This window comes from Dasypus novemcinctus, chromosome 5, assembly GCF_030445035.2.
Source record: "Dasypus novemcinctus isolate mDasNov1 chromosome 5, mDasNov1.1.hap2, whole genome shotgun sequence".
NCBI classification, from domain to species: domain Eukaryota; kingdom Metazoa; phylum Chordata; class Mammalia; order Cingulata; family Dasypodidae; genus Dasypus; species Dasypus novemcinctus.
This window is the reverse complement of record NC_080677.1, coordinates 158,418,429-158,440,317: the sequence shown is the minus strand read 5'-3', so window position 1 is coordinate 158,440,317 and position 21,889 is coordinate 158,418,429. Positions and strand designations below refer to the sequence as shown.

Sequence of the window (21,889 nt, the reverse complement as noted above, 5' to 3'; positions counted from 1 at the left end):
CCGTGGCTTTCTCTCTGTCTGAATTTCATTACCTTATACAGAATTCCAATAAGAGGATTAAGACCTACCCTGGGCTACACTTTAACTGAAGTAACCTCATCAAATGGTCCCAACTTCCAATAGGCTTATACCACAGGAATGGATGAGCTGTAAGAACATGATTTTCAGAAATCACAGATCTCATAGACTCTAGACCCTTTGGTTGTAGAGAGCTGAGGAAAGACAAGCATTCACACTGAAATGGCCTACTGAAAACCCGTGGTAAGTGACCGACACCCAGACAGATCCTATGGAAATATTGTGTGTGTTTTAAATATGTATATGTGTATAATATATACTGTATAAAATATCCAAAGAGGAGAGGAGAAACCAGGTTATGCTGGCATCAAAATTCTCATCTGTGATATAGGGTAATAAAATAATTTCAAAGTTCTTAGGAAAACATAGATCGAAACCTATTATACAGTTATATTGTTATTCAAATAAAAGGCAAAATGAATACATTTGGAGGGTGTGATGGTTTGAAGTTCTTTTATGAATCCCAAAAAGAGAAAGATTGTTTTTTACTAATCCATTCCTGTGGGTGTGAGACCTTTTTTTTTTTTAATTACTTTTATTTATTTCCCCCCCTCTACCCCTTTGTCTGCTTTCTGTGTCCATTCACTATGTGTTCTTCCGTGTCTGCTTGTATTCTCATTAGGCAACTCTGGGAACCCATCCTGAGACCTTCTGGAGTGGGAGAGAGGCAATCATTCTGTTGCACCACCCCAGCTCGCTGATCCACTGTGTCTCCCACCATCTCTCCCCTGTTTCTTTTTGTTGTGTCATCTTGCTGCGCCAGCTCTCTGCATGGGCCAGCACTCCTGTACAGGGCAGCACTCCTGCGCAGGGCGATACTCTGAACAGGGCAGCACTCCTGCGCAGGGCAGTACTCTGAGCAGGGCAGCACTCCTGCGCAGGTTAGCACTCTGCGTGGGCCAGCTTGCTGCGTGGGCCAGCTCGCCCTCATCAGGAAGCCCTGGGAATCCAACCCTGGACCTCCCATATGGTAGACAGGAGCCCAATTGGTAGAGCCACATCTGTTTCCCATCATAAATTATTAATAAACTTTTCCAGAGCATCATGTTAGGAAGCAATGTAGCTGTGATAAGAAAACTGGACACAAATAGCACACAAAAGTCCAGTATTACTTATGTACATAGATGTGAACATGCAAATAAAATATCAGCAAACTGCATCTAGTAGGGTACTTAACAACAATAATCATAACCAAGAAGAGTTTATTGGACCATCCAAGTGGAAATAATATGTTGAATGAGGCTGGCCCATGGATACTGATGAAAATTCGACCTTCTTCCTCCATCCTCCCATTTCCTTTAAAAGTCGGGCAGTGGTGGTGGCCCTTGCTTGTCCCTGGATGAAAACCCTGGCAAGTCCCATGTCTTTTCTTCTCATTCTTAGTAGCTAGTCCTGTGGTCACTCTAAGTCACAAACCAGCCTCAATTCAGTGAACACAATGTCCTATCCCAGATGGTAATCAAATCTCTGGCCTTGGTTTGATATCAAAGCTTCTACTGTCTCCCAACTTCAGACCTGCTTAGGACGAGCCTTTGGAAGGGAAAGAGGTACGTGGTCTTCCTGCCCTCTACCCCTGCCTTGCTGGCTGCTCCCACGCTTGTTAACTGCCTGGTGGCTCTCTGCTGGGGTTGAGAAAGGATGAGCATTGTGCAGAAACTACTAACACACATGAGAGCAATCTATACGTATTGATACAGAACATAACTAAACAAACATAAAAGCAACTTACAAAGCAATATATAGTCTACATCCCTAGTCACATAAACACGTGCATTTAAATATATACATATAGACAGGCAATGCTTGGCAAAAATCTGAAGGGCTACAAGAATTATAACGTGTATTTACCTCTGGGATACAGAATGGGTACAGGGAGGCAGGTGGAGTGGGCATGCAAAGGAAGCCTTCCATAATATATTCAATATACTCCCTTTATTGTTTTGAATATTTTACATGAGCATGTATTCATGTTTTACTTTAATAGTTGAAATTTTTAATAAAAGGTCACCTAAGAATTTCTGAGGTTGAGATCTTTCTCTAGTTTGAATGATAATAGGTCTCTTTGCTATGTTTTTTTTTTTTTTCCTGTTCATTTCATTTTAGGGAAGAAGGAGTGACTATTCAAATTTTTAACAGATATTTTAAGGGGTTTCAAGTATTCGCCATCTTCAGACGTCAGGACTGTGGTCTTGGAAATGGCCTCCTTGGAGAAGTGACTGAATCTGGGGCTAAGGCAAAAAACTATGCAGGATGAACCTGGAACACCAGAAAACAGGGAAGTTACCAAAAACTTCTAGGACTGTTTCGAAAAGGAGCCCATTGAATAAACCCTCACTGGCCAAAGATGGGATAATTGCACATCATTAAGGATTTCAACTGCAATAGAACAAAAAACAACAATATGTTTAAATTTAGGAGTTCATAATGATACTAATGCAAATAAAACAAAGTCATGTGTCATTTTGGGAGGCTGCTTGGGAACCAACTTATTATTTTGCCTTTCTGTACCTCAGGATAGCCAAATAATTAATGATAGGAAGTTTTTCTTGAAAGAAAGATTCCAGCTGTAAATAAATGATAGGACTAGAATAGAATCATTTTGCAAACTTTGTTGAATAAATGGGTCAAGGCAATGATTGTTGATGGCTGTTGATATTACAAAAAGAGAGACAACCAAATATTGTGTACTTCCGGATGGAAATACACAACACTTGCCTCCTGGTGGTAAGCATTTTTGCCAAATAAATCGAATCTGAATCTGACTGAAGTTCTGGACTTACAGAAACACAGTGGCTGGAGGAACCTGTTACACAATACCAAAGGGATCCACCCAGCAAAATGCAGGCTGTGGGAAGCCCGTCAGGACAAATGATCTGGTTTTCTTCAACCCAGACAAATACTTTGCAAGGAATAAAAGCTAGAAGTGGTTGTACCTGAAGAGATCAAATGAGACTTAAGAGTTATCATCTAATCTTAATGTCTCTTCTTTATCTGGATCCCAAGTTAAATATGCAATTATAATAATGATAATTTTAAAACAATAGGCAATATTGAAAACTGGCTGGATATGTGATTTTATGCTTTAGAGACATTTTAAATAGTCTTAAGGTGATAATGGTATTGTGTGTGTGTGTTATAAGCCATTGGCATTTGGAGTTACAAAAAGAAGTATTTGTGGATGAAATGAAACAAAACTGGGATTTTCTTAAAAATAACTGGGGATATGTAAATACTACATCAAGGGAAACAAATGTGGCTCAAGCAATTGGGCTCCTCTCACCTACCAAATGGGAGGTCTCTGGTTCGGTTCCTATTGCCTCCTAAAGAAGACAGAGAACTGGCACAATGGGCAGGTGCAGGAAGCTGACGCAACAAGATGACGCAAAAGGAGACACAAGGAAAAACATAATAAGAGACACAGCAAAAGCAGGGAGCAGAAGTGGCTCAAGCAATTAAGCACCTCCCTCCCATATCAGAGGACTCAGATTCAGTTCCCAGTGCCTCCTCAGGAAACAAACACAGCAAGTGCAAACGACGTCTGGGTGGGAAGAAATAAATAAATTAAATAAATCTTTAAAAAAATAAATAAGCACTACCTCAATTAAAACAATAACTAGAACCATGGGGGAGTGTGTATGGGTGTGGGTGAAACAAGGTTGGCCATGTATTGATCATCAGCCTGTAGGGTGAATGGTAAACCAGGTTCACTAAACTATTCTCTCTACTTCAATAAATATTTGAAAATTACCATAATAGGGAGAGGAAAAAAAACCTTCTAGGACTACAATTAAACTATGTATTTATTTGATACGTCCCAAAGTGCTGAGTATATAGTAAACACTAAATGAATACTTACAAATCCATTTCCATTAAGAGGTTGTCGTAAGATTTCTTAGTCATTGAAAAGAACTTGTGTGGTTTACCAAAAACATTTCATTATTCCATTGAAGTTACTGATTTAGAACAAAAAAATGGTCACAAAGATTATTTTTTTAAATTTCATTTTACTGAAAATATTTTTATATATAATCATTATCATTAAATACGGATTGTCATCACAATGTGGATGGTCATTAAGAATTAATCAAATAGATTATTCTATATTGAGTTCAATGATAGAAGCATTTCTTATTTGTTTTCCCCAAATTAAGATGAACAGCTAACTCTGAGATCTTTAGCCCAAGAAGGAGTAGGCGAGGAGTAGCCTGCTTTCTCGGCTGCAGAATGCTTCTGGAATGGATGCTGAAGAACTTGCTGGAGAAGGCGGACCTAGTAAACAATCAAAATAAGTAAATACAGATTTCCTTTCTCAGGGCCCTTAATAATTTCCTAAAAGATACCAGTTTTCAAAACTTAGGAATTCTAAGAAATTTCTAAAATGGCAGGGGAAATTTTTAATTTGTTTGAAAATATTTATATATTTTACATTTTATTAAAACCTTAACCATAATTGTTACTTAACATTTCTATTATTCCACATAACGTTCCTGAAGTACTACTTTTGCACTAAAACAGGAGAGTGATTATGTAAAGTCATAAGATTACCATATGTCCTGGAAATTTTAAGATTCCTTTGCATCCTTAAGAGGAGAATCATAATTTTCTAAAGTATTTACAAAAATAAAAGAATATCAATAATTTGCAGTCTTTCCAAATCAAGGGTATGAATCCTAACTTGTGCTGCTTCCTCTTTTGGGGTTTTGTCTCATGATAATAAACTGAGGCAACAAGGAACATAACTACTTTCAATAATAATTCTAAGATCAAAAGATTTATTTGCAGTGGTCCTGTTACTCCCTTGTGCATTAAAGAGGCAAGAAAATGCCTCCTTCTGATAGACAAAGATGGATGATTATCTATGCTAAGAAAGTAGCGCCAAGAGCCGAAGCAGAGCATGGCAGTGAATCACCATGTTCTCAAGGGCAAGTCGCTAGTGGAAGACTGCATCCCTATCAATGAGCTTCTTAATTGCTTCTCCCAAGGTGCTTCCCACCAGCGACTTTGGACTATAGTTGTACACCTATCTAATTTCACCTACAAGCTCCCTGAATAGATTTCATAGTTTATAAAATATACACACATGCACATATATTTCTTTCCCCTCCACAGAGCCTTGCATAGAGTGGATGTTCAAGAAATATTTGGGTAGTGGATAAGGCTCAAGCAGCTGAGTCCCTGCCTCCCACACAGGAGGTCCTGGGTTCAGTTCCCGGTGCCTCCTGGAAAAACAAACAACGAATGAAAAAAACCACTCAGGGAAGATGATGTGGCTCAGTGGTTGAGAGCCAGCTTCCCACATACGAGGTCCTAGGTTCAATCCCTGGCCCCTGGTGCCTCAAAAAAAAAAAAAAAAGTTTGATGAAAGAAGGTGAACTTGTTGTACATGCAAGAGATTAACAAAATTTTTTTCCTCTCCCACATGTGTATTTGACCTTTAGTTAATATTCTAGGTCTGCTTCCCTGGCAACCCAATAGGGTGGTATGGCAACTGTATCACCAAACAGCATCCCTTAAGAGAACCAGGACTGGGTAAGTACGAAATATCCGGCAGATACTTTGGGCTTTTCGGAGTGCGGTGACTCTTGTAAGGCAGGTCGCGTGGGGACACTGGAAACTAGACCCACAGAGAAGACATAAGAGCCGGTGGTTGCTGTGGGGCAGAAAGCACCTGGGCCAGGGCAGCCCTGCCTGATGCAGAGCTCACCTGAGCACCGGCACTACAGCGGCCTCCTGCCTCCAGGTGGACCTGAGGTGGCCCTGCAGGCAGCCACGGTTCCTGCCCCACGTCTCTCAGTAGACTGAGGCTAGGTGTGGCCTGTGAGTGTCTTGTGAATGTCCACATTTACGGGCACTTAAAAAGGCCCCCGAGCAGGCACTTATCGGTACTGAAATACAATTTTGAGGAAGGGAAGAAAACAGGGTATGAAGGAGAAACAGGTCAACAAAATAATTTGTAAATCACTGAGTTTCTCCAGCTTGAACAAATTCACCTAAAGAGAAATGCCAAGTTATCTGCCTTCCCTTTCAAATGTTCTATTTAATAGTATAAAAAGCTTAAATAAAAAAATTTTATTTTCCAACATGAACATCCAGAATTGTCAGACCTAATAACCTACTAAGATAGAAAGTTAATGAAAGTCCCAAATTGTAAACTGCAAAAACATTTTCCCTGTCATGGCAACTCTGGTGAGTTGGTGGTAACCACAGAGCACGCTGTGTTGAGAACGATTCTGAAGTCCAGCCCGGCACTGGAAAGAGCAGCATGATCATCAACCACGTTGGCTCGGGCACAGGACAGGCGGGGGAGTGCCAGGGCCGCTCCTGGTCCCGAAAACATACTATGATGACCCAGCATGAACCCCAATGTCAACTATGGACAGTAGTTAACAGTTTAATTATAAAAACAGTGGTTCACCAATTGTAAACAAAGGTACCACACGAATGCAAATGTTAATAGGGAAAACTGCATGTGTGAGGAGGGGTATATGGAAACTCAGTATTTTCTTCATGATTTTTCTATAAATCTATACTTAAAAATGAGAAAAAAAAAACAGTATGTGCAATGCATTCTTAAACCATTAATTATGAAATATGAGTCATATAAGAAGGCTTGCAGAAAAATATAAAGAGCACCTGTGTGGCTGGCACTTGGCTTCGGCAATAAAATACCTTGAATATGGCCTTTCCTAACTCAAATTTCCTCATGACTACAAAGTAACCCCGGTCCATAGTTGATGTTTATCATCCCCATGCATTTGGCTATACTTTTATTACATAAACATGTATCCCTAAGGAATATATAATATGGTTTTACATGGTTTTTACACTGTACTTAAGTGGTAACACACTGTTATGTATTTCTTTAAAACTTGCTTATTTTGCTGAAATTGTGTATGAGACTCTTCCACGCTAACGCTTGTAGCTCTAGTTCATTCAGCATCATTACTGTCAGGAAAGTAATTTAAAGTGGGCCCAGGTTGGTGACATCATGGATACCTGGCAGAAGCAAACGTTAATTTCCTCTCGAGAGTTGCACCTCCAGAAAAACCTTTAATGCATTTCAAGAATGAGGTCGCAATTCAAAATTCCAAAACACATACAATAAACCATAGAATCAGATCCTCAGAAGTTCAAATGATGCAACTTATATTATGAAAAGAAAATTACATACATAAAACAAAATGAGAAAATTCACTGCTTTCGAAAAAGAAATACAAGTCGGAGAAAATTCTGGGAAGATGCTATTGGCAACAGTATAATTTAGCATGTCTACAAATACATTAGATGTGTTTAAATATGGTACAGTAAATTAAATAAAAATTAATAAGATTAATCAATAAAAATAAGCTTAGGAGAGGGGAGGGGATATAGCTCAGTTGGTTGAGTGCCTGCTTCCCGTGGACGAGGTCCCAGTACCTCTTGAAGAAAAAAAAACAAAAAATGGGAGAGTCAACCACCTTACCTCTGAAAAATCATTGATTTCTGCCTTTTGCACTGCAGATTCAGCCATCCAATTCTTCAACACGTATTTAGGATTAACAGCTTAAACAAGGGTGAAAAAATACATCTCAGTTTAGCAAATTACTAGATTGAAACAGGCCATGTTTCCTCACCACTGAAACTAAATGGCCTTTAAGAATTTTGCTGGAAGGCTCAAAAAAGAAGAAACAATCAGCACGAGTCCATTTTGAGTTGTATGGCACTTATCTTATAGTACAAAAACACATTTTTAAAATATTATGATCAGTAAGCTTTATTTTTCAGTGTTTCATCATTCATTTGTTCTTATCTCCATTTTCAGTTCACTGAGCATTTTATATGGCATGGAGGAAGTAGTTAATTCATCTGAATTAAGCCCATAGTGTGGGGGGAAATCTTTGATTTGAATATCCTCAAGCACAGGATGAAGGTCTGGGTTGCCCCACAGGCAGGGTTGCTGAGGGCCAACGCTGCCTCGGCGCAAACAGGAAAAGGTCACTGCAGGCTCGAACCTTTATAAACGTGTGGTATAAAGCATAAAGTAGTGTGCATCTTTTCATAGTCAAAAGTGATGTAATAATGACCCGTTTAGAATTCCAAGAAGTATATCTTTATTTGAGACGAGCCTTTTTCCAAACAAATTTATCAACCAAGGGGGTGGGGAAAAGGGGGTGCTATCCCCATTGGCAAAAGAGAAATTCTGAGAGGATTGCAGCAATCCATTTCATTATTCTCAGCAGTTTCTGAGGTACTTGATGGGATAGAATACAAAATTTCTATCTCAACCTGGTTTTAAAGATCTGCCCAATATATAACAATATATTATTGTTTTTCTAATAATATATTAGACTAATATATAGTCCATATATTATTAGACTATATTCTCTAATAACATTGTCTAAAGAAACAAATTTAAATTAAAAAATACTAAGAAATATTAATAATATTAAGAAAAAACTGGAAACAAAATACTTAATCATGGGGAATGGTTAAGTAAAACATTAGATATCCTTTCAAAGAAATATGCAGCCATTAAAAATGTTAGATTATCAAGAATATACAGTAGGAAGAGAAATGCTTAGATTTAATGAAAAAAAATACAATTATACTATACATGATTATCACTACATTTTGTCCAATCAATGGCCACAGAAACAAGAGTATAGGTAAATGCATCAAAAGGTGAGTAGCATTTGTTTTTGGATTCTGGGAACATAGAGGATTTTTTTGTTGTTGTTCTACAAGTTTGCATTTTTCAAATGTTTAAAAAGTTATTCCAAGACTCCTTTAAAATAAAAACACATATGCACAAAAAGAAGATACACAATCTTTTAAACAAAATGGTAAACTAACATGCTAGGGGAAATTGTGGAAACAGTTTAGACAAAGAAGTAGAGTGGAATTATCCAAATAAAAGTTTGACAGACACTTTATAGAAATCTAGCAATGAATATACTGTTAAAATACTTTGTCAATTGTGGCTGTAAGCAGATGTACTTTGGATCAACTTATAAATATTCAAGTTGCTTTAAAAATAGGTAAATTATATATCGGTGAGTAACATTCCCTGAGGGGTTATCTCATTCGGCACATTTTTACCTGGTTGAGACCTCTTTGTTGGTGGGTTGTTTCTTTCGGCAATATAGTTTTAAGTAAGTGGATTAATGAGGATAATGTCCATCCCAAGTTCCATATAATTTGATGATCACTCGTTCACTAGATCCTAAGCTCTTGAAGGGCAGGTATCTAATTCATCTTTGTGGCTTTAGCTTCAAACAATGTGATGTACAAAAAGGGCTTAATCTGCTTGTTGAATAAATGACTTTAGTGCTAGGAAAAGAGACTTGTGACCATGTTTTACTGAGCGCCTCATAATCTGACATAAATTGTGCTGTTGCTAACATTTTACTCAAAACGTACAGGAAATCCAGCAGATCCAGTGGCCATAAGAGATCGATGGTTTCAACTAATCTCTAAAATGGACTATTAAATCCAACTAATCTCTGATGGACTGGTAAAGAAACTGGAAAATGGGAGTCCATTTATCATTCATCTAATTCAATATATTATTAAAGAGTTACTAAAATAAATTTAAGAGAAAAAGTTACTCCAAATATAGCAACTTTTCCTCCTCTTTCTTTTTTTTAATTTTAATGCTTCAGAGGAAGGATGTGGTAGGAAATTTCTCTTTTATTCTATTATTTGCCAAAGGTCAGGACAGAAATATCTACTAGAGGGCCACAATTTAAACTGACATGATTAACTTTAACTAATGGCACTTTAACATTGATTCCTAGTTGATCTTACCTAACTTCTATGTCATTCCCTTCGTGATCAAGGCGTGCCATTTGCAAGGTGGCAGATGAGAGGTTTGGAGGTAGGCTCAGGGTTGTGCTCGATAATGAGGCTCCAAACCATTGTTTCAGCTTAGCTGGTGCTGACCTCTAAACAGCTAGCCATAGCGATTTAGTAACCAAGTTCTTTGAGCATCTGCCACAAATTCACTACTCGGCACAAAGAAAAGCAAGAGAATGACACTGATGGGTTTTTGGAATTATAGCTAACCTAATTTTATTACAGATGCAGATATTTTAGGACTTTTGTTTTTTTGTTTTTTTGTTTTCCTCCCTGGCAATAAATATAAAACCCATTGTAGTACGCTGGATCTACTAGAATAACATGCTTTACGTAAATAGAAATATTTCATTTTGGTACATCAACCATTTCTCTGGGAAGCTTGCTGACCTTATTTTTTCATTAGAAACTGCAGAAAGGGCTTTTCCCCTATCGTCTTTCCCTATCGTCTTTATGGCCACAAAGAAAAGCGCCTTCAGACACACCTGAGTGTCAAAGCACACAAAAGCCGCAAGGCGGGGCAGGAGGGGGGTGTTGGATAAAATAAATAAAATAAAGAAAGCCCTCATTAAACATGCTTTCCCTGTGATCATGGGCTGTGAAAGAGAAATTATCAATGCCCTTTTGTGATTTATCATCTCAGAGTTGACTGGAGGTCTAAATTAATAGAGATTGAGTGTTTTTGAAAATTATATTTCTAAGAACCTCTAAAACACTCACCTTTACTGCTTCCATTGCTTCCATTGTTTGCACCTTTTTAAAAAAACAATTTAATAACAAATCTTCCCTTAATCTACTATTGATTTTTTAAAATATGTTTTTAGATGACATATAGCAGCAATAGAGTGGCAATCCAGGGTCCTCCCCAAAATTCCTGCAACAAGTATATTTAATTTCCTCTATAATAAAACAACAGCTGATATTTATTGAGTACTTATTATATGCCAGCCACTTACTCATTGAATTTGTGCAACAAACCATGATGTAAAAACGTTTTATAGATGAGGAAACATAAACAAAGAGAGGTCAAGTGAATAGAAATGTTCTAAAATTGAATTGTAGTGATGACTGCATAACTTGATTAAGTAAAAAAAAAAAAAAACTAGCATTGCTTTACGTAACCATCATTATTTACCTAAAAAAATAAAAAAAGAGAAGGAAAGCAGCAACCTGAAACTCACTAAATTTCTTTCATTTTAATATCTTCCCAACTGTCATACCAAAAAAATCCAAGTGCTTAAGACTGCCACTTCATTTTCTTCTTCTAATTTCTTCTTCCTCTTAAGCTGGAACTGTCCATAGCCTGCATTGGTCTATAAATTCTGTGCGTATGCCCAAGTGACCTAAGTGGCAGGCAACTAAATCTCTGTTGAATCCCAAAACAGACCGCACACTTCATTGTAAAACTTACACTTAGTAAACTAAAAATCAATACCAGAATGTAGATTATTTTTATAACTCCAATTTATTGGATGTATGTTACTGCCCAGGCATATATTACACATATTATTGCTCATCATCACAAACCACATCCCTGAAAAATTTCCCCATTTTGTTACAGCTCAGGGCATTAAGACTTGGGGAGTTAAATATATTTTCCAAGATCACATAGCTAACAAGTGGCAAAGATGAAAAGCATCTGCCAGACTCCAAATCCCATCTTCTTACCATCATATCACAAACCATCTTCCTTGTCTCACCACCAGCCTTTAGAACTATTGTACTTTAACATTAGTATGCAAACTTGTGCAAATTGAGCTGTTATAGCCTACAAGAAGTTAAAAGTCATCTTGAATCAGAAAAAAACATGACAGCAGTTCAACTAAAATAGACTCATCTAGATTTACTCTAGTTTTTTTCTTAATAAACTCATTTCCCTTAAATAACTACTATCAGTTCTCCAAAAAAATTTTTACTTTCATTTGATAATCCTTAAAGTTAGGAAAATCAAAGGTATTACTTACTTGTCATTCTTTTTCTTCTTTTAGAATCTGAGTCATTCATGTTACTAAAAAGGAATAGAACAAAAGATAAAATTAGCTACTATCCCTCTAAATTACTTTTTTCCAAAAAGGGAGAATTACTTCAAAAGGCAAATATTAAGGAAAAAAAAAAGAACATTAAAAAATCAGATTGAGGCAGTGTTGGAAGAAAAATGGAAAAATATACTGAGTTTGATTATACAATATGTAAAATACTGCCTTGTTTCATTATTTTAGACAGCACCAAATCTTCTCTGACTTGTACCAATTTTAATAAAAACCTTTTAAGATCTAAAATGCCTGATAGACTTCATAACATGATTCTGAAGGAGAGTCTTCTGGAAATTACATAACTTTTTCTGGATTACTCAGGTTCACCATTACAATCAGCCCCTGGCGGCTACTGAACGGAGAAGGGCTACTTGGTCCCCAGCTTCCTGGATTCTCCCATTCCTCTCTCCCTGCCGCTGCCACTTCCTTACTCTGCAACTACATTACTCCTGTGCTGCCACTTCCTTACTCTGCAACTACATTACTCATTCACATTTATGAGGCAAAGTCCACTGTATGGGGTGTGAAAATAGAGTGGGGTGAAAGCCTGAGGGGCTCCCGCTCAAGGCTTCGGGGCTCAGGCCTGGCCAACATGGGGACAGGCACGTGGCCGAGGCCTCCACCAGGGCCAAGCAGCCGGGCACAGAAAGGGAACGCTGAAAAACCCAAAGGCTCTGGCGATGCCACCCTGACGCAGTACGTGCTTGGGCAAGAGGGGACAGGGCTACTTTACCTCTTCAGTCTCGACAGGTACCGGGACACCCAGGCAGGGAAGAGCCCGTGCTGTGAAATCTTCTTCAGTGCCCAGAATTGCTAAATGAAAATACAGGTCATCTTCTGCTTGGTATATTATTAGTTCAGTTTATTTTAACTACCTGTTCTTATATTATAATAAGTATAAGAATGATAGAAACATGTTTTTAAAACTATGCTATTTCAAGTAGAAATAATGTGAAAAAGGAATATTTTCCCTTTTTCTTATCTATTATTCAATTCTAAAGTCCACTGAAACCCATGCAATGGCATGATTTAAGAGAGATAAAAAATAAATGCATGAAGTCCTCATAGATCACTTTAAAGAGGAAACTCCCTTAATGTATAATTTGCTTTTAAAAACTTGTTTGCCACTGCATTTTATTTATTCATCTATTAATTTATTTAACAAACATTTATGGAATTTAACTACGTGTTGGGAACTCTGTTAGATGGGAAGGATACAAAAATTCCTAAGACGTGGTCCTGCCTTTGAGAAGTAAATTACGAGGAAGCAGATATGGCTCAAGAGAATGCGCTTCCATCTACTACATGGGAGGTCCCAGGTTGGGTTCCTGGTGCCTCCTAAAAAGGCCAGCACATAACAAACAGACACAGCAAATGCAAACAATGAAGGGGAGGGGAGAAATAAATAGATAAAACAAATCTTAAAAAAAGAAAACAAGTAAGATATGTAAATGAACACTTTGGTGGCATTTGACAAGTGGTGTTAGAGAAATAGCTATAAAAGGCTAAGGGAACACGAAGGAACAAATAATTAGCCCTACCAAGGGAGGCAGCAGGTTGAGGTTTCAAATTCAAGAGACAAAATTAACTACTGAAATGATCATATGTGCAATTATCTCTTCTCAATTAAATTTTCCCAACTCCTAGTATTTGAATATTTATACCCATCAGGAACTTTGAAGAAGTCACTTTAACGTAGTTTGTCTCAGTTTTCCATTTATTAAATGATAATTAGCTCTGATAGGTGAATCACTGATAATTTTAAAGACACTTATAAGTTAATACTTTTTCTATATTTCCTGCTGAATAGATAAGACATCCTTTCATCCAAATCACCCCTAAAAATGCAATTCATGGCTACTTCATACTCATAAGAATAATTTTATTATATATATAATATATAATATATATTATAAAATATATAAATAAATATATAATATATAATTTTATAATAGCAAAGGTTTGGAAACAGCCCAAGTGTCCATGAGTAGGAACTGGGTTAAATAAAATATGGTACATCTATGAATGGAATGTTTTATAGCTATAAAAAGAATGAGGATTCTTTCTATGTATTGATATGGAAAGATCTTCAGATTATACTGTATTTTTTTTAAGGAGGAACCAGGGATTTAACCCAGGACCTCATACATGTGAAGCAGGCACTTAACCACTGAGCTTCACCCACTCTGCAAACTATACTATTAAGTAAGGTGCAGATAATCCATAAACTATGCTATCTTTTATGTGAAAAAATATGAATATACATCAATATATGTTTGTGTTTGCATCAAGAAACTCTGGAAGGACATATGAGGAACTAAAAAAGGTGGTTTCTTCCAGGAGTGGGATGAGGCGAATGCTGTGGATGGGATGAGGGTTTCTAAGTACTGCCTAATTACAGGACTGGGCCCAGGTGGGACAGCCTGTGTGTTATGACGAGGAGGGGAGACACACAGGTGTAAACCACACGTTCAAGTTTATTTGGTGGGTGATGGCATTGAGACTCAGATGGGACTCTACTTCCACGTCACCCTTTAGCTGGTGCCTGACGGGGCAGAGGGAGTGTGAGAGGAAGCTGGACGCCCTTGGCCTTCTCCTGGACCTCAGTGTGCGTTGTACTCAGGGCCCAGTGATTCATGCCCGTCAAGGTTGCCTATGCCTAGGAATTCAGAGGCCCAGAAAGGGCCTGCTCCCTGCTCAAACAGCCCCAACTGGAAGTTCCACCACCCAAGCCAGACTCAGTGATCCATCAGCATGAACGTGCCTTGGGAAGGGGTCTTTATCAGGCAAGAGGAAGCAGAAGCATCAGACCCTGCTGTACTTTCTGTCGACAGAAAAGTAAATTAAAAGCTAATAAAAATTACCATTACTATTACTACATTAAGTTTCTGCTTCAAAGCGGATGGTATTCTATATACCATTTTCAGTTTCTATGCTCAAAATTAGTATTTTTTTAGCTCTGAAGTTTAATAAACTATGAATTTCTGGCAGCTTCTGGATTCTTTATTGGTGACAACATGGCTTACTACCCTTCTGGCCATGATGCCAGATTAGGCCAGAAATACTGAAAGCTCAGGGAGAAACTACATAGGACCAGAGGTTCATTCCCCAATAGAATCTACTTCATGTTCACTCCCATTTCCCAGGTGTCTAACAGAGCACTGCCTCCTAACAGGCTGTTCAGCCAACTAGTTAATAATATCCATGGCTTTGGACCAGAACAGTCCAGGATGTGAAGCTGAGCTCTGTCACTCACTAGCTGTGGGCAAATTACTTCACCTTTCAGAGACTTTGGTTTCCCCATCAGCTGTTGAAAGGATTCCCTCAACAAGATGCAGTATAGCACAAGGGCTAAGGAAGTGGGCTCAGGAAAAGTCTGCCAGGGCTTCAATCCAGCTGTAACACTTACTAGTTGTGTGATCCAGGGCAAGTTACCCAACCTCTCTAAGCCTCAGCTCCTGTGACAGTAAAACAGGGATAGCAGTGGTACATGCCTCACTAGCTATGGCAGAGATCGTGCATCTCAAATGTTTAGAATGGTGCCTGGTATATAATAAGCACGCAATAAATGTTTCTATTATTATTATTTTCAATATTTTGTAAACCATTGAGTATAATGCCTGTGTCAGAGTAAACTCTCAATAACAGTAAGTTCTCAATAAGTATTTGTTGAATAAATGCATAAGTGGACTTTAAAAAGTGTTTAAAAATAACCTTATTTATACAGAATGTCATAAATACAATGAAGAAATTGAAAACTCTTAAAATTAGACCAGTTTTAATCTGAAAAATAATGAAAACTGATTGCAATCTAAAAGACTTTTAGACTTTATAAATAGACTTATGTTTAGGAAAATCTCCAATGAACAGGGTCTTCTGATAATATCTATATTACTCCACGGATGTGATGCATTAGCACTAAAATAAAAAGGCAACATGTATTCTTAAAGCAGAATTAAGTACAGCTACTTTGGAAACAGTCTGGCAGTTTCTTAAAAAGTTGAACATAAATTTACCAATCAACCCGGCAGTTCCGCTCTTAAGTATCTACACAAGAGAAATAAAAATATGCATCCATACAAAAACTTGAACTTGAGTATTCATAGCAGCATTATTCAAAATAGCTAAAAACTGAAAACAACCCAGATGCCCATGAAATGGCAAATGGATAAGAAAAATTAGGTATATCCAGACATACAATGGAATATTATTCCATAATAAAAAGGAAAGAATTAATGATATAGGTTAAAGATGTTTAAATCTCAAAGCAGATGTAAAAGATCACATATTATAAGTTTCCATTTATATGAAATGTACAGAAAATAAAAAACTTTAGAGATGGAAAGTAGACTAGAAGTTGCCTGGGGCCAGGGGAAACAAATTGCCAGGGATGGAATTCTTCTAAAATTAATCTGTGTGAGAACTGCGTAAATCTATAAATTGTTAAAAATCATGGAATTATACAATTAAAAGGAATGAATTTTACAGACTCATAGCCATATAAACTCATTTGTCTTCTCCATTTTCCCCTTTTATTCAAGTTCAAAAAGCAGTTTTTTGGGGGAAGCAGATTTGGCCCAGTGGTTAGGGCATCTGTCTAACACATGGGAGGTCCGTGGTTCAAACCCCAGGCCTCCTTGTCCTGTGTGGAGCTAGCCCACGCACAGTGCTGATGCGTGCAAGGACTGCCGTGCCATGCAGGGATGTCCCCGCGTAGGGGAGCCCGATGTGCAAGGAGTGCGCCCCGTATAGAGAGCCGCCCAGCGCGCAAGAAAGTGCAGCCTGCCCAGGAATGGCACCGCACACACGGAGAGCTGACGCAACAAGATGACACAACAACAAAGAGACACTGATTCCTGTGCCACTGACAAAAACAGAAGCGGACAAGAACATGCAGCAAATGGACACAGAGAACAGAAAACTGAGGGGTGGGGGGAGGGAAATAAATAAAATAAATCTTTTTAAAAAAAAAAGCAGTTTTTAACACCTGATATTACGTGTAGGCTGAGATAGTCTGCTGGTCTGAGTTGACCCTTTTAGTCAAGGTCTTTTTCTAGTTACATCATCAGCTGGTACTTGGTAGTAATCCCTAAGCACCAGGGATTACAGTATGTAAATTATAACTCAATAAACCTGATAGAAAATGGAATTAAGAAAAAAGACCTTGTCATAAATTAATACCTGAGGAGGAAAGCAGATTTGGCTCAACTGATACAGCATTCGCCCACCATATAGGAGGTCCATGGTTCAAACCCAGGGCTTCCTGACCCATGTGGTGAGCTGGCCCACGTGCAGCGCTGATGTGAGCAAGGAGTGCCATGCCACACAGGGGTGTCCCCCATGTAGGGTAGCCCCACACACAAGGAGTGCCCCCCACAAGGAGAGCTGCCCCATGCAAAAAAAAGTGCAGCCTGCCCAGGAGTGGCAGCAGACACAGAAGAACACACAGCAAATGGATACAGAGAGCAGACAACGGGGCGGGGGGGAAGGGAAGGGGAGAGAAATAAATAATAAATCTTAAAAAAAAAAAATACCTGAGGAATGCTGAGTTCTAGCAGTTGATTTTGTGTAATCTCACTGAGTTGCCGAAATGTCATTGTAAAATCAGCTTCTGTCTCTTTCATGAGCTTTAATGAAAGTAATGATATTCATTCATCTCATTCTTGAAAAATATACCGAATATAATTCAAAAATTCATCAGAAAAAAAACCATAAAATGATACACTCACATGTAAGAGAAATGCAATTAAATCATCATCATCCTCCTTTTCTCCAAGTAATCCCAATTTGGCTTTAAACAATTCTCTAAATCTAAACGGAGACATGTCAATTCAATTTGTTATCACTATTTTATGAATTGCTCTCAATCCAACCAGGATGTTTGAATAGTTGTATTTAAAAATGACAAACCTTGCATAATAAAGAACAGAGTACTCTTCGAGAATCTGAGCAGCTCTATGGGGATAAAAAAGGAAGGACAGTTAAACACTGATTGAAAATTACCAGTCTTGAATTACATTTTATAATAACGATACGAGCCTTCTTGGGAAGCAGACGTGGCTCAAGCAATTGGGCTCCCATCTACCATATGGGAAGCCCCAGGTTCAATCCCCGGGGCTCCTGGTGAAGGCAGGCTGGCTTCTGCCACAGAGAGCTGGCGTGCAAGATGAGACACAAAGGGAGAGGCAGAGAGACAGTGAGAGACGCAACAGACCAGAGAGATGAGGTGGCTTAAGTGAACGAGTGTCTCTCTCCTACACTGGAGGTCCTGGAATCAGTTCCCAGTGCCTCCTAAAGAGAAAAATGAGAAGAAAAGACAAGCAGACATGGAAGAACACACAGCAAATGAAAACAGCAGGCAGCGAGCACAAACAATGGGGGGGGCAGGGAATAAAATTTAAAAACAATAAGCCTTCTCATATATTAAATAACAGAGATTACATGCTACTGACTCTGGTTTAGTGATTTAATTATATAGCGTATCTTGGAGAAAATTGTCAATATAAATTTATTATCTCAAAGGTTTGTGTACCGTGCAGATCAAATCATGTCACTCCTAAAACATCTGCATGGATGGATAGCCTATGGGATAAATGTTGATCTGTCTCTATAATACCAAAAGAGTTTCCACTCTTATTATTTGAATGGGTTTTGGGGTGGTATTTTTAAAGTCATCTTAGACCTAAAATAATGCATTAAAAATACCTTGCCAAAAAAATTACAAAAAATTACAAAAAAATTTCATTTGCCTGGAACTATGAAACATTTTATAAAGATATAAAAGTTAGAGAGTTCTTAGCTTTAAATGCATCTTTAAACAAACTACATGTGTATCTCTTAACCATATAAATGCATTTTAAATTATATAAAAGCTCAACACATTCTGAAATTACCTTTCTGACCTCATCTCCTCCTACTTCTGCCTTTGCTGACTCTGCTGAAGCCACACTTGCCTTCTTGCTTTTCCTTGAAAACACTACACACACTGCACCTCAGGGCCTTTGCACAGGCTATTGTCTTGCCCGTTGTGCTCTTCCCCCAGATCTCTACAAGGCTTGCTCCTGCAACTCCTTCTTCAAGCTTTTGTGCAAGTGAGGTCTTCATTAACTATCCTTTAAAAATTGAAAACCCTTCCCTCCCTTACTCCCTCTCCCCTGCTTTATTTTTCTCCTTCTAACATACTCCATAACTTATTTGTTTATGAACTCTCCCTCCCACCAGAAGTTAGCTCCATGAGTACACAAATGTCTCGATGTTGTAGTCACTGCTGTCATCTTAGCAAGGGCAATGGTGTCTAGCATACTGAGCACAGAGGGACTCAATAAATATTTGTTGAAGGGCTGAATGAACTCTGCAGGGCAAAAGTGGTATAAATGGATGTAGACAAGGGTGGGAACAAGAAGGTCTAATGACCACCTTCTCATATAATTTTAATTCTGAACAATACAATGGTATTACCAATGTATTTTTTTATTATTATTTATTTCTCTCCCCTTCTCCCCCTGCCCCGCCCCAGCTGTCTGTTCTCTGTGTCTATTGCTGCTTGTTCTTTGTCTGCTTCTGTTGTTGTCAGAGGCACAGGATTCTGTGTTTCTTTTTGTTGTTGTGTCATCTTACTGCGTCAGCTCTCCGTATGTGTGGCGCCATTCCTGGGCAGGCTGAACTTTCTTTTGCACTGGGTGGCTCTCCTTATGGGGTGCACTCCTTGCACATGGGGCTCCCCTACACGGGGTCACCCCTGCATGGCAGGGCACTCCTTGTGCTCATCAGCACTGCACGTGGGCCAGCTGCACATGGCATGGGTCAAGGAGGCCTGGGGTTTGAACTGTGGACCTCCTATGTGGTAGACTGATGCCCTGACCACTGGGCCAAGTCCGCTTTCCACCAGTGTATTTTTTAATTAGATTATTTCAGGAAACTCCAGATGGAATATAAAAATTTTATCTTTCTTAAAAAAATATTTCTTTTTTGCTACCTTGGGTGAATAAAATCGCTCTATGCCTTTGCCTTCCACCTGGAATTTTATTGTAGTGGACACAGGGTAAAGTTTAGGTTTCTTTGAGGTAGTGTGAGGTAGTGGGAGAAGAAATATGTTTATCTTCTAACAAATACATTGGAGACACAGAAATTAACAAAATGTGGTCCCTGACTATGGCAGTTTGATACTATTTTATGAATCCCCAAAAGAGAAAGATTATGTTTGTAAACTAATCTATTCCTCTTGGCATGATACTCTTTGATTGTATTAAATTCAGTTGAGGGAACTTTGAGTAGATTACTTGGTAAGAATGCTATGGGGCTTTTTATTGGCAATGACTCTGATATTAACAGATTATTAACACTGAAATTTTAAATGTACAAAAGATATGTCATTTTGAGCAACTAATTATATCATTGCAAAGTTATTATTTACCCTATTGTAAAAAAAAAAAGAGTTATTTTTCCTCAGTCAAAGTTCAGAAGCCACCAGAGATCACATTATAGATGGATGGAGATAAAAATTCCAGCTTTATGACCCTTATAAAGCTAGGCCAGAGGATACGGCCTAGGATATGGTCTGTAGGTAAATAGGCTTCGTAATATTTTGTGCCTAAATTAGGAAGCCTGAGCCACCCAGGAATGGACATAGCCCTGTAAAACAGCGTAAACAAGCAGAAAATATGTGCCTTCTGTGGTCAGGCAAATCTCCAAAGAGTGGTGTATAACAGGATGAGCCATGTGTGTTTTCAGGTCCTCCACCACAATTCACCCAGCTGGGCCTTGACCCCCCACTCCCTGGGAAGGAACGAGGGGGCCAGCAAAGGCCTGTGTACTCCCATGGAGGTCCCTCTATGAGAGCGTGACGGTTTCCTCTGAATATAGTAAAGGCCCAAGGCTGAACCAGGTGTGGCACGGGACGATGGCATTCGGCTGAATTCCTGGTGCCTGCCCTTCCTACCCTAACCAGCTGCTCTCCTGGCCCTGGGAGTGGCCTGGCCCAAGAGGCCAGCAGGGCATGAGGCCCTGCTCCGAGATGCAGTGGGATTTTCGCCCTGGACCTAGCAAGAGCCGCAGGCTGTACAGGGTAAGTTATCAAGGTCCCTGCCTGTGTACATGGCACTGGCAAAAGCTGGTGGGCTCCCCAGCTTCCAAGAGGTAATGGCGAGCTGCTAAGACCCCTAACCCAGACGGTGGGAGAGGGCCAGACTGAGGCGCCGGGGCAAGCTGGGTGCAGACAGGCCTCCCTCCTCACTGGCGCAAGCGCCCTGCTGGCCTTTTATGGCTGTGCCCAATTTAGTGGAGCCACACCCAGGACAGCAACACAGGAGAACGCACAGCCTGAGGGGACCCAGCTCCCAGAGAGGGAAAAAAACAGCCAGCTCTTAGTAAAACAGACTTCTACTGGAGACAGAGCAATATGAAAACCATCAAAATAAGAGCAATTAAGAAAAATAAACTATACCTCAGCAGACTCCTTGGAATTAAAGCATATGATTTCCTAACTAAGAAATTCAGTTGAGTTGAGAGAGAAGACAGTTGCTCTTGAGACTCAAATTTGGTGGTTAGGAAAATCAAGAAGAATTACAACAAAGCAGGGAGCAAAAGCAGAAAGGGATGCAAATCTTAAGCGAAAAGACAGACCCAGAGAACACAATGAGGATTCAAAGCATGCAAATAATGGGGTGCCAGAAGCACCAAAAGAAACAGATGTGGGAAAGGCAGCACTTAAATAAATCACAGTAGGAAACGGCCCTGACTGGGTATCCAGTTACAGTTCAACCAGAGAAGCAGAGCCTCCGTGAATGCTCCAAATGAGGAATTTGTTATAGGAATTTGGCTTCTGCAACTGTGGGAGCTGGTGAAGCAGAGGAAGCAATGCCGTTGCTTCTGCACCTGCTGTCCGGTCCCAGGGCAGCAGGGAAGGGGGCTAGGAGAGAAAGCAGGACGTGAAGTGGGGAGAACAA

General features: G+C 39.1%; 1 protein-coding gene and 1 long non-coding RNA gene across 8 annotated transcripts in view; both read right to left on the bottom strand.

Annotated features, from left to right (window-relative positions):
• Positions 1–1,995: 1,995 nt before the first annotated feature.
• On the bottom strand, positions 1,996–3,796 carry LOC139439057 (uncharacterized). Its single transcript, XR_011648927.1, has 2 exons — positions 3,363–3,796; positions 1,996–2,334 (listed from the first exon to the last, which is right to left on the bottom strand). It is a non-coding gene; the product is annotated as an uncharacterized lncRNA (long non-coding RNA).
• Positions 3,797–4,062: 266 nt separating this feature from the next.
• The window catches only part of LOC101433973 (protein adenylyltransferase SelO), a 41,924-nt gene continuing 24,097 nt past the window's right edge, over positions 4,063–21,889 (bottom strand). For 4 of the 7 annotated variants that reach the window (XM_058297794.2, XM_058297797.2, XM_058297795.2 and 1 more), the window contains 7 exons: positions 17,856–17,900; positions 17,675–17,756; positions 17,480–17,572; positions 12,679–12,758; positions 11,877–11,920; positions 7,541–7,620; positions 4,063–4,347 (listed from right to left, as the gene is read on the bottom strand). In XM_058297794.2, the coding sequence (XP_058153777.1) occupies positions 4,225–4,347; positions 7,541–7,620; positions 11,877–11,920; positions 12,679–12,758; positions 17,480–17,572; positions 17,675–17,756; positions 17,856–17,900 (547 nt within the window). In that variant the 3' untranslated portion in view covers positions 4,063–4,224. Of the gene's footprint in view, positions 5,964–7,540; positions 7,621–11,876; positions 11,921–12,678; positions 12,759–17,479; positions 17,573–17,674; positions 17,757–17,855; positions 17,901–21,889 lie in introns of all 7 variants that reach the window. The other 3 variants (XR_009185950.2, XM_058297798.2, XM_058297796.2) reach the window with 3 other exon arrangements.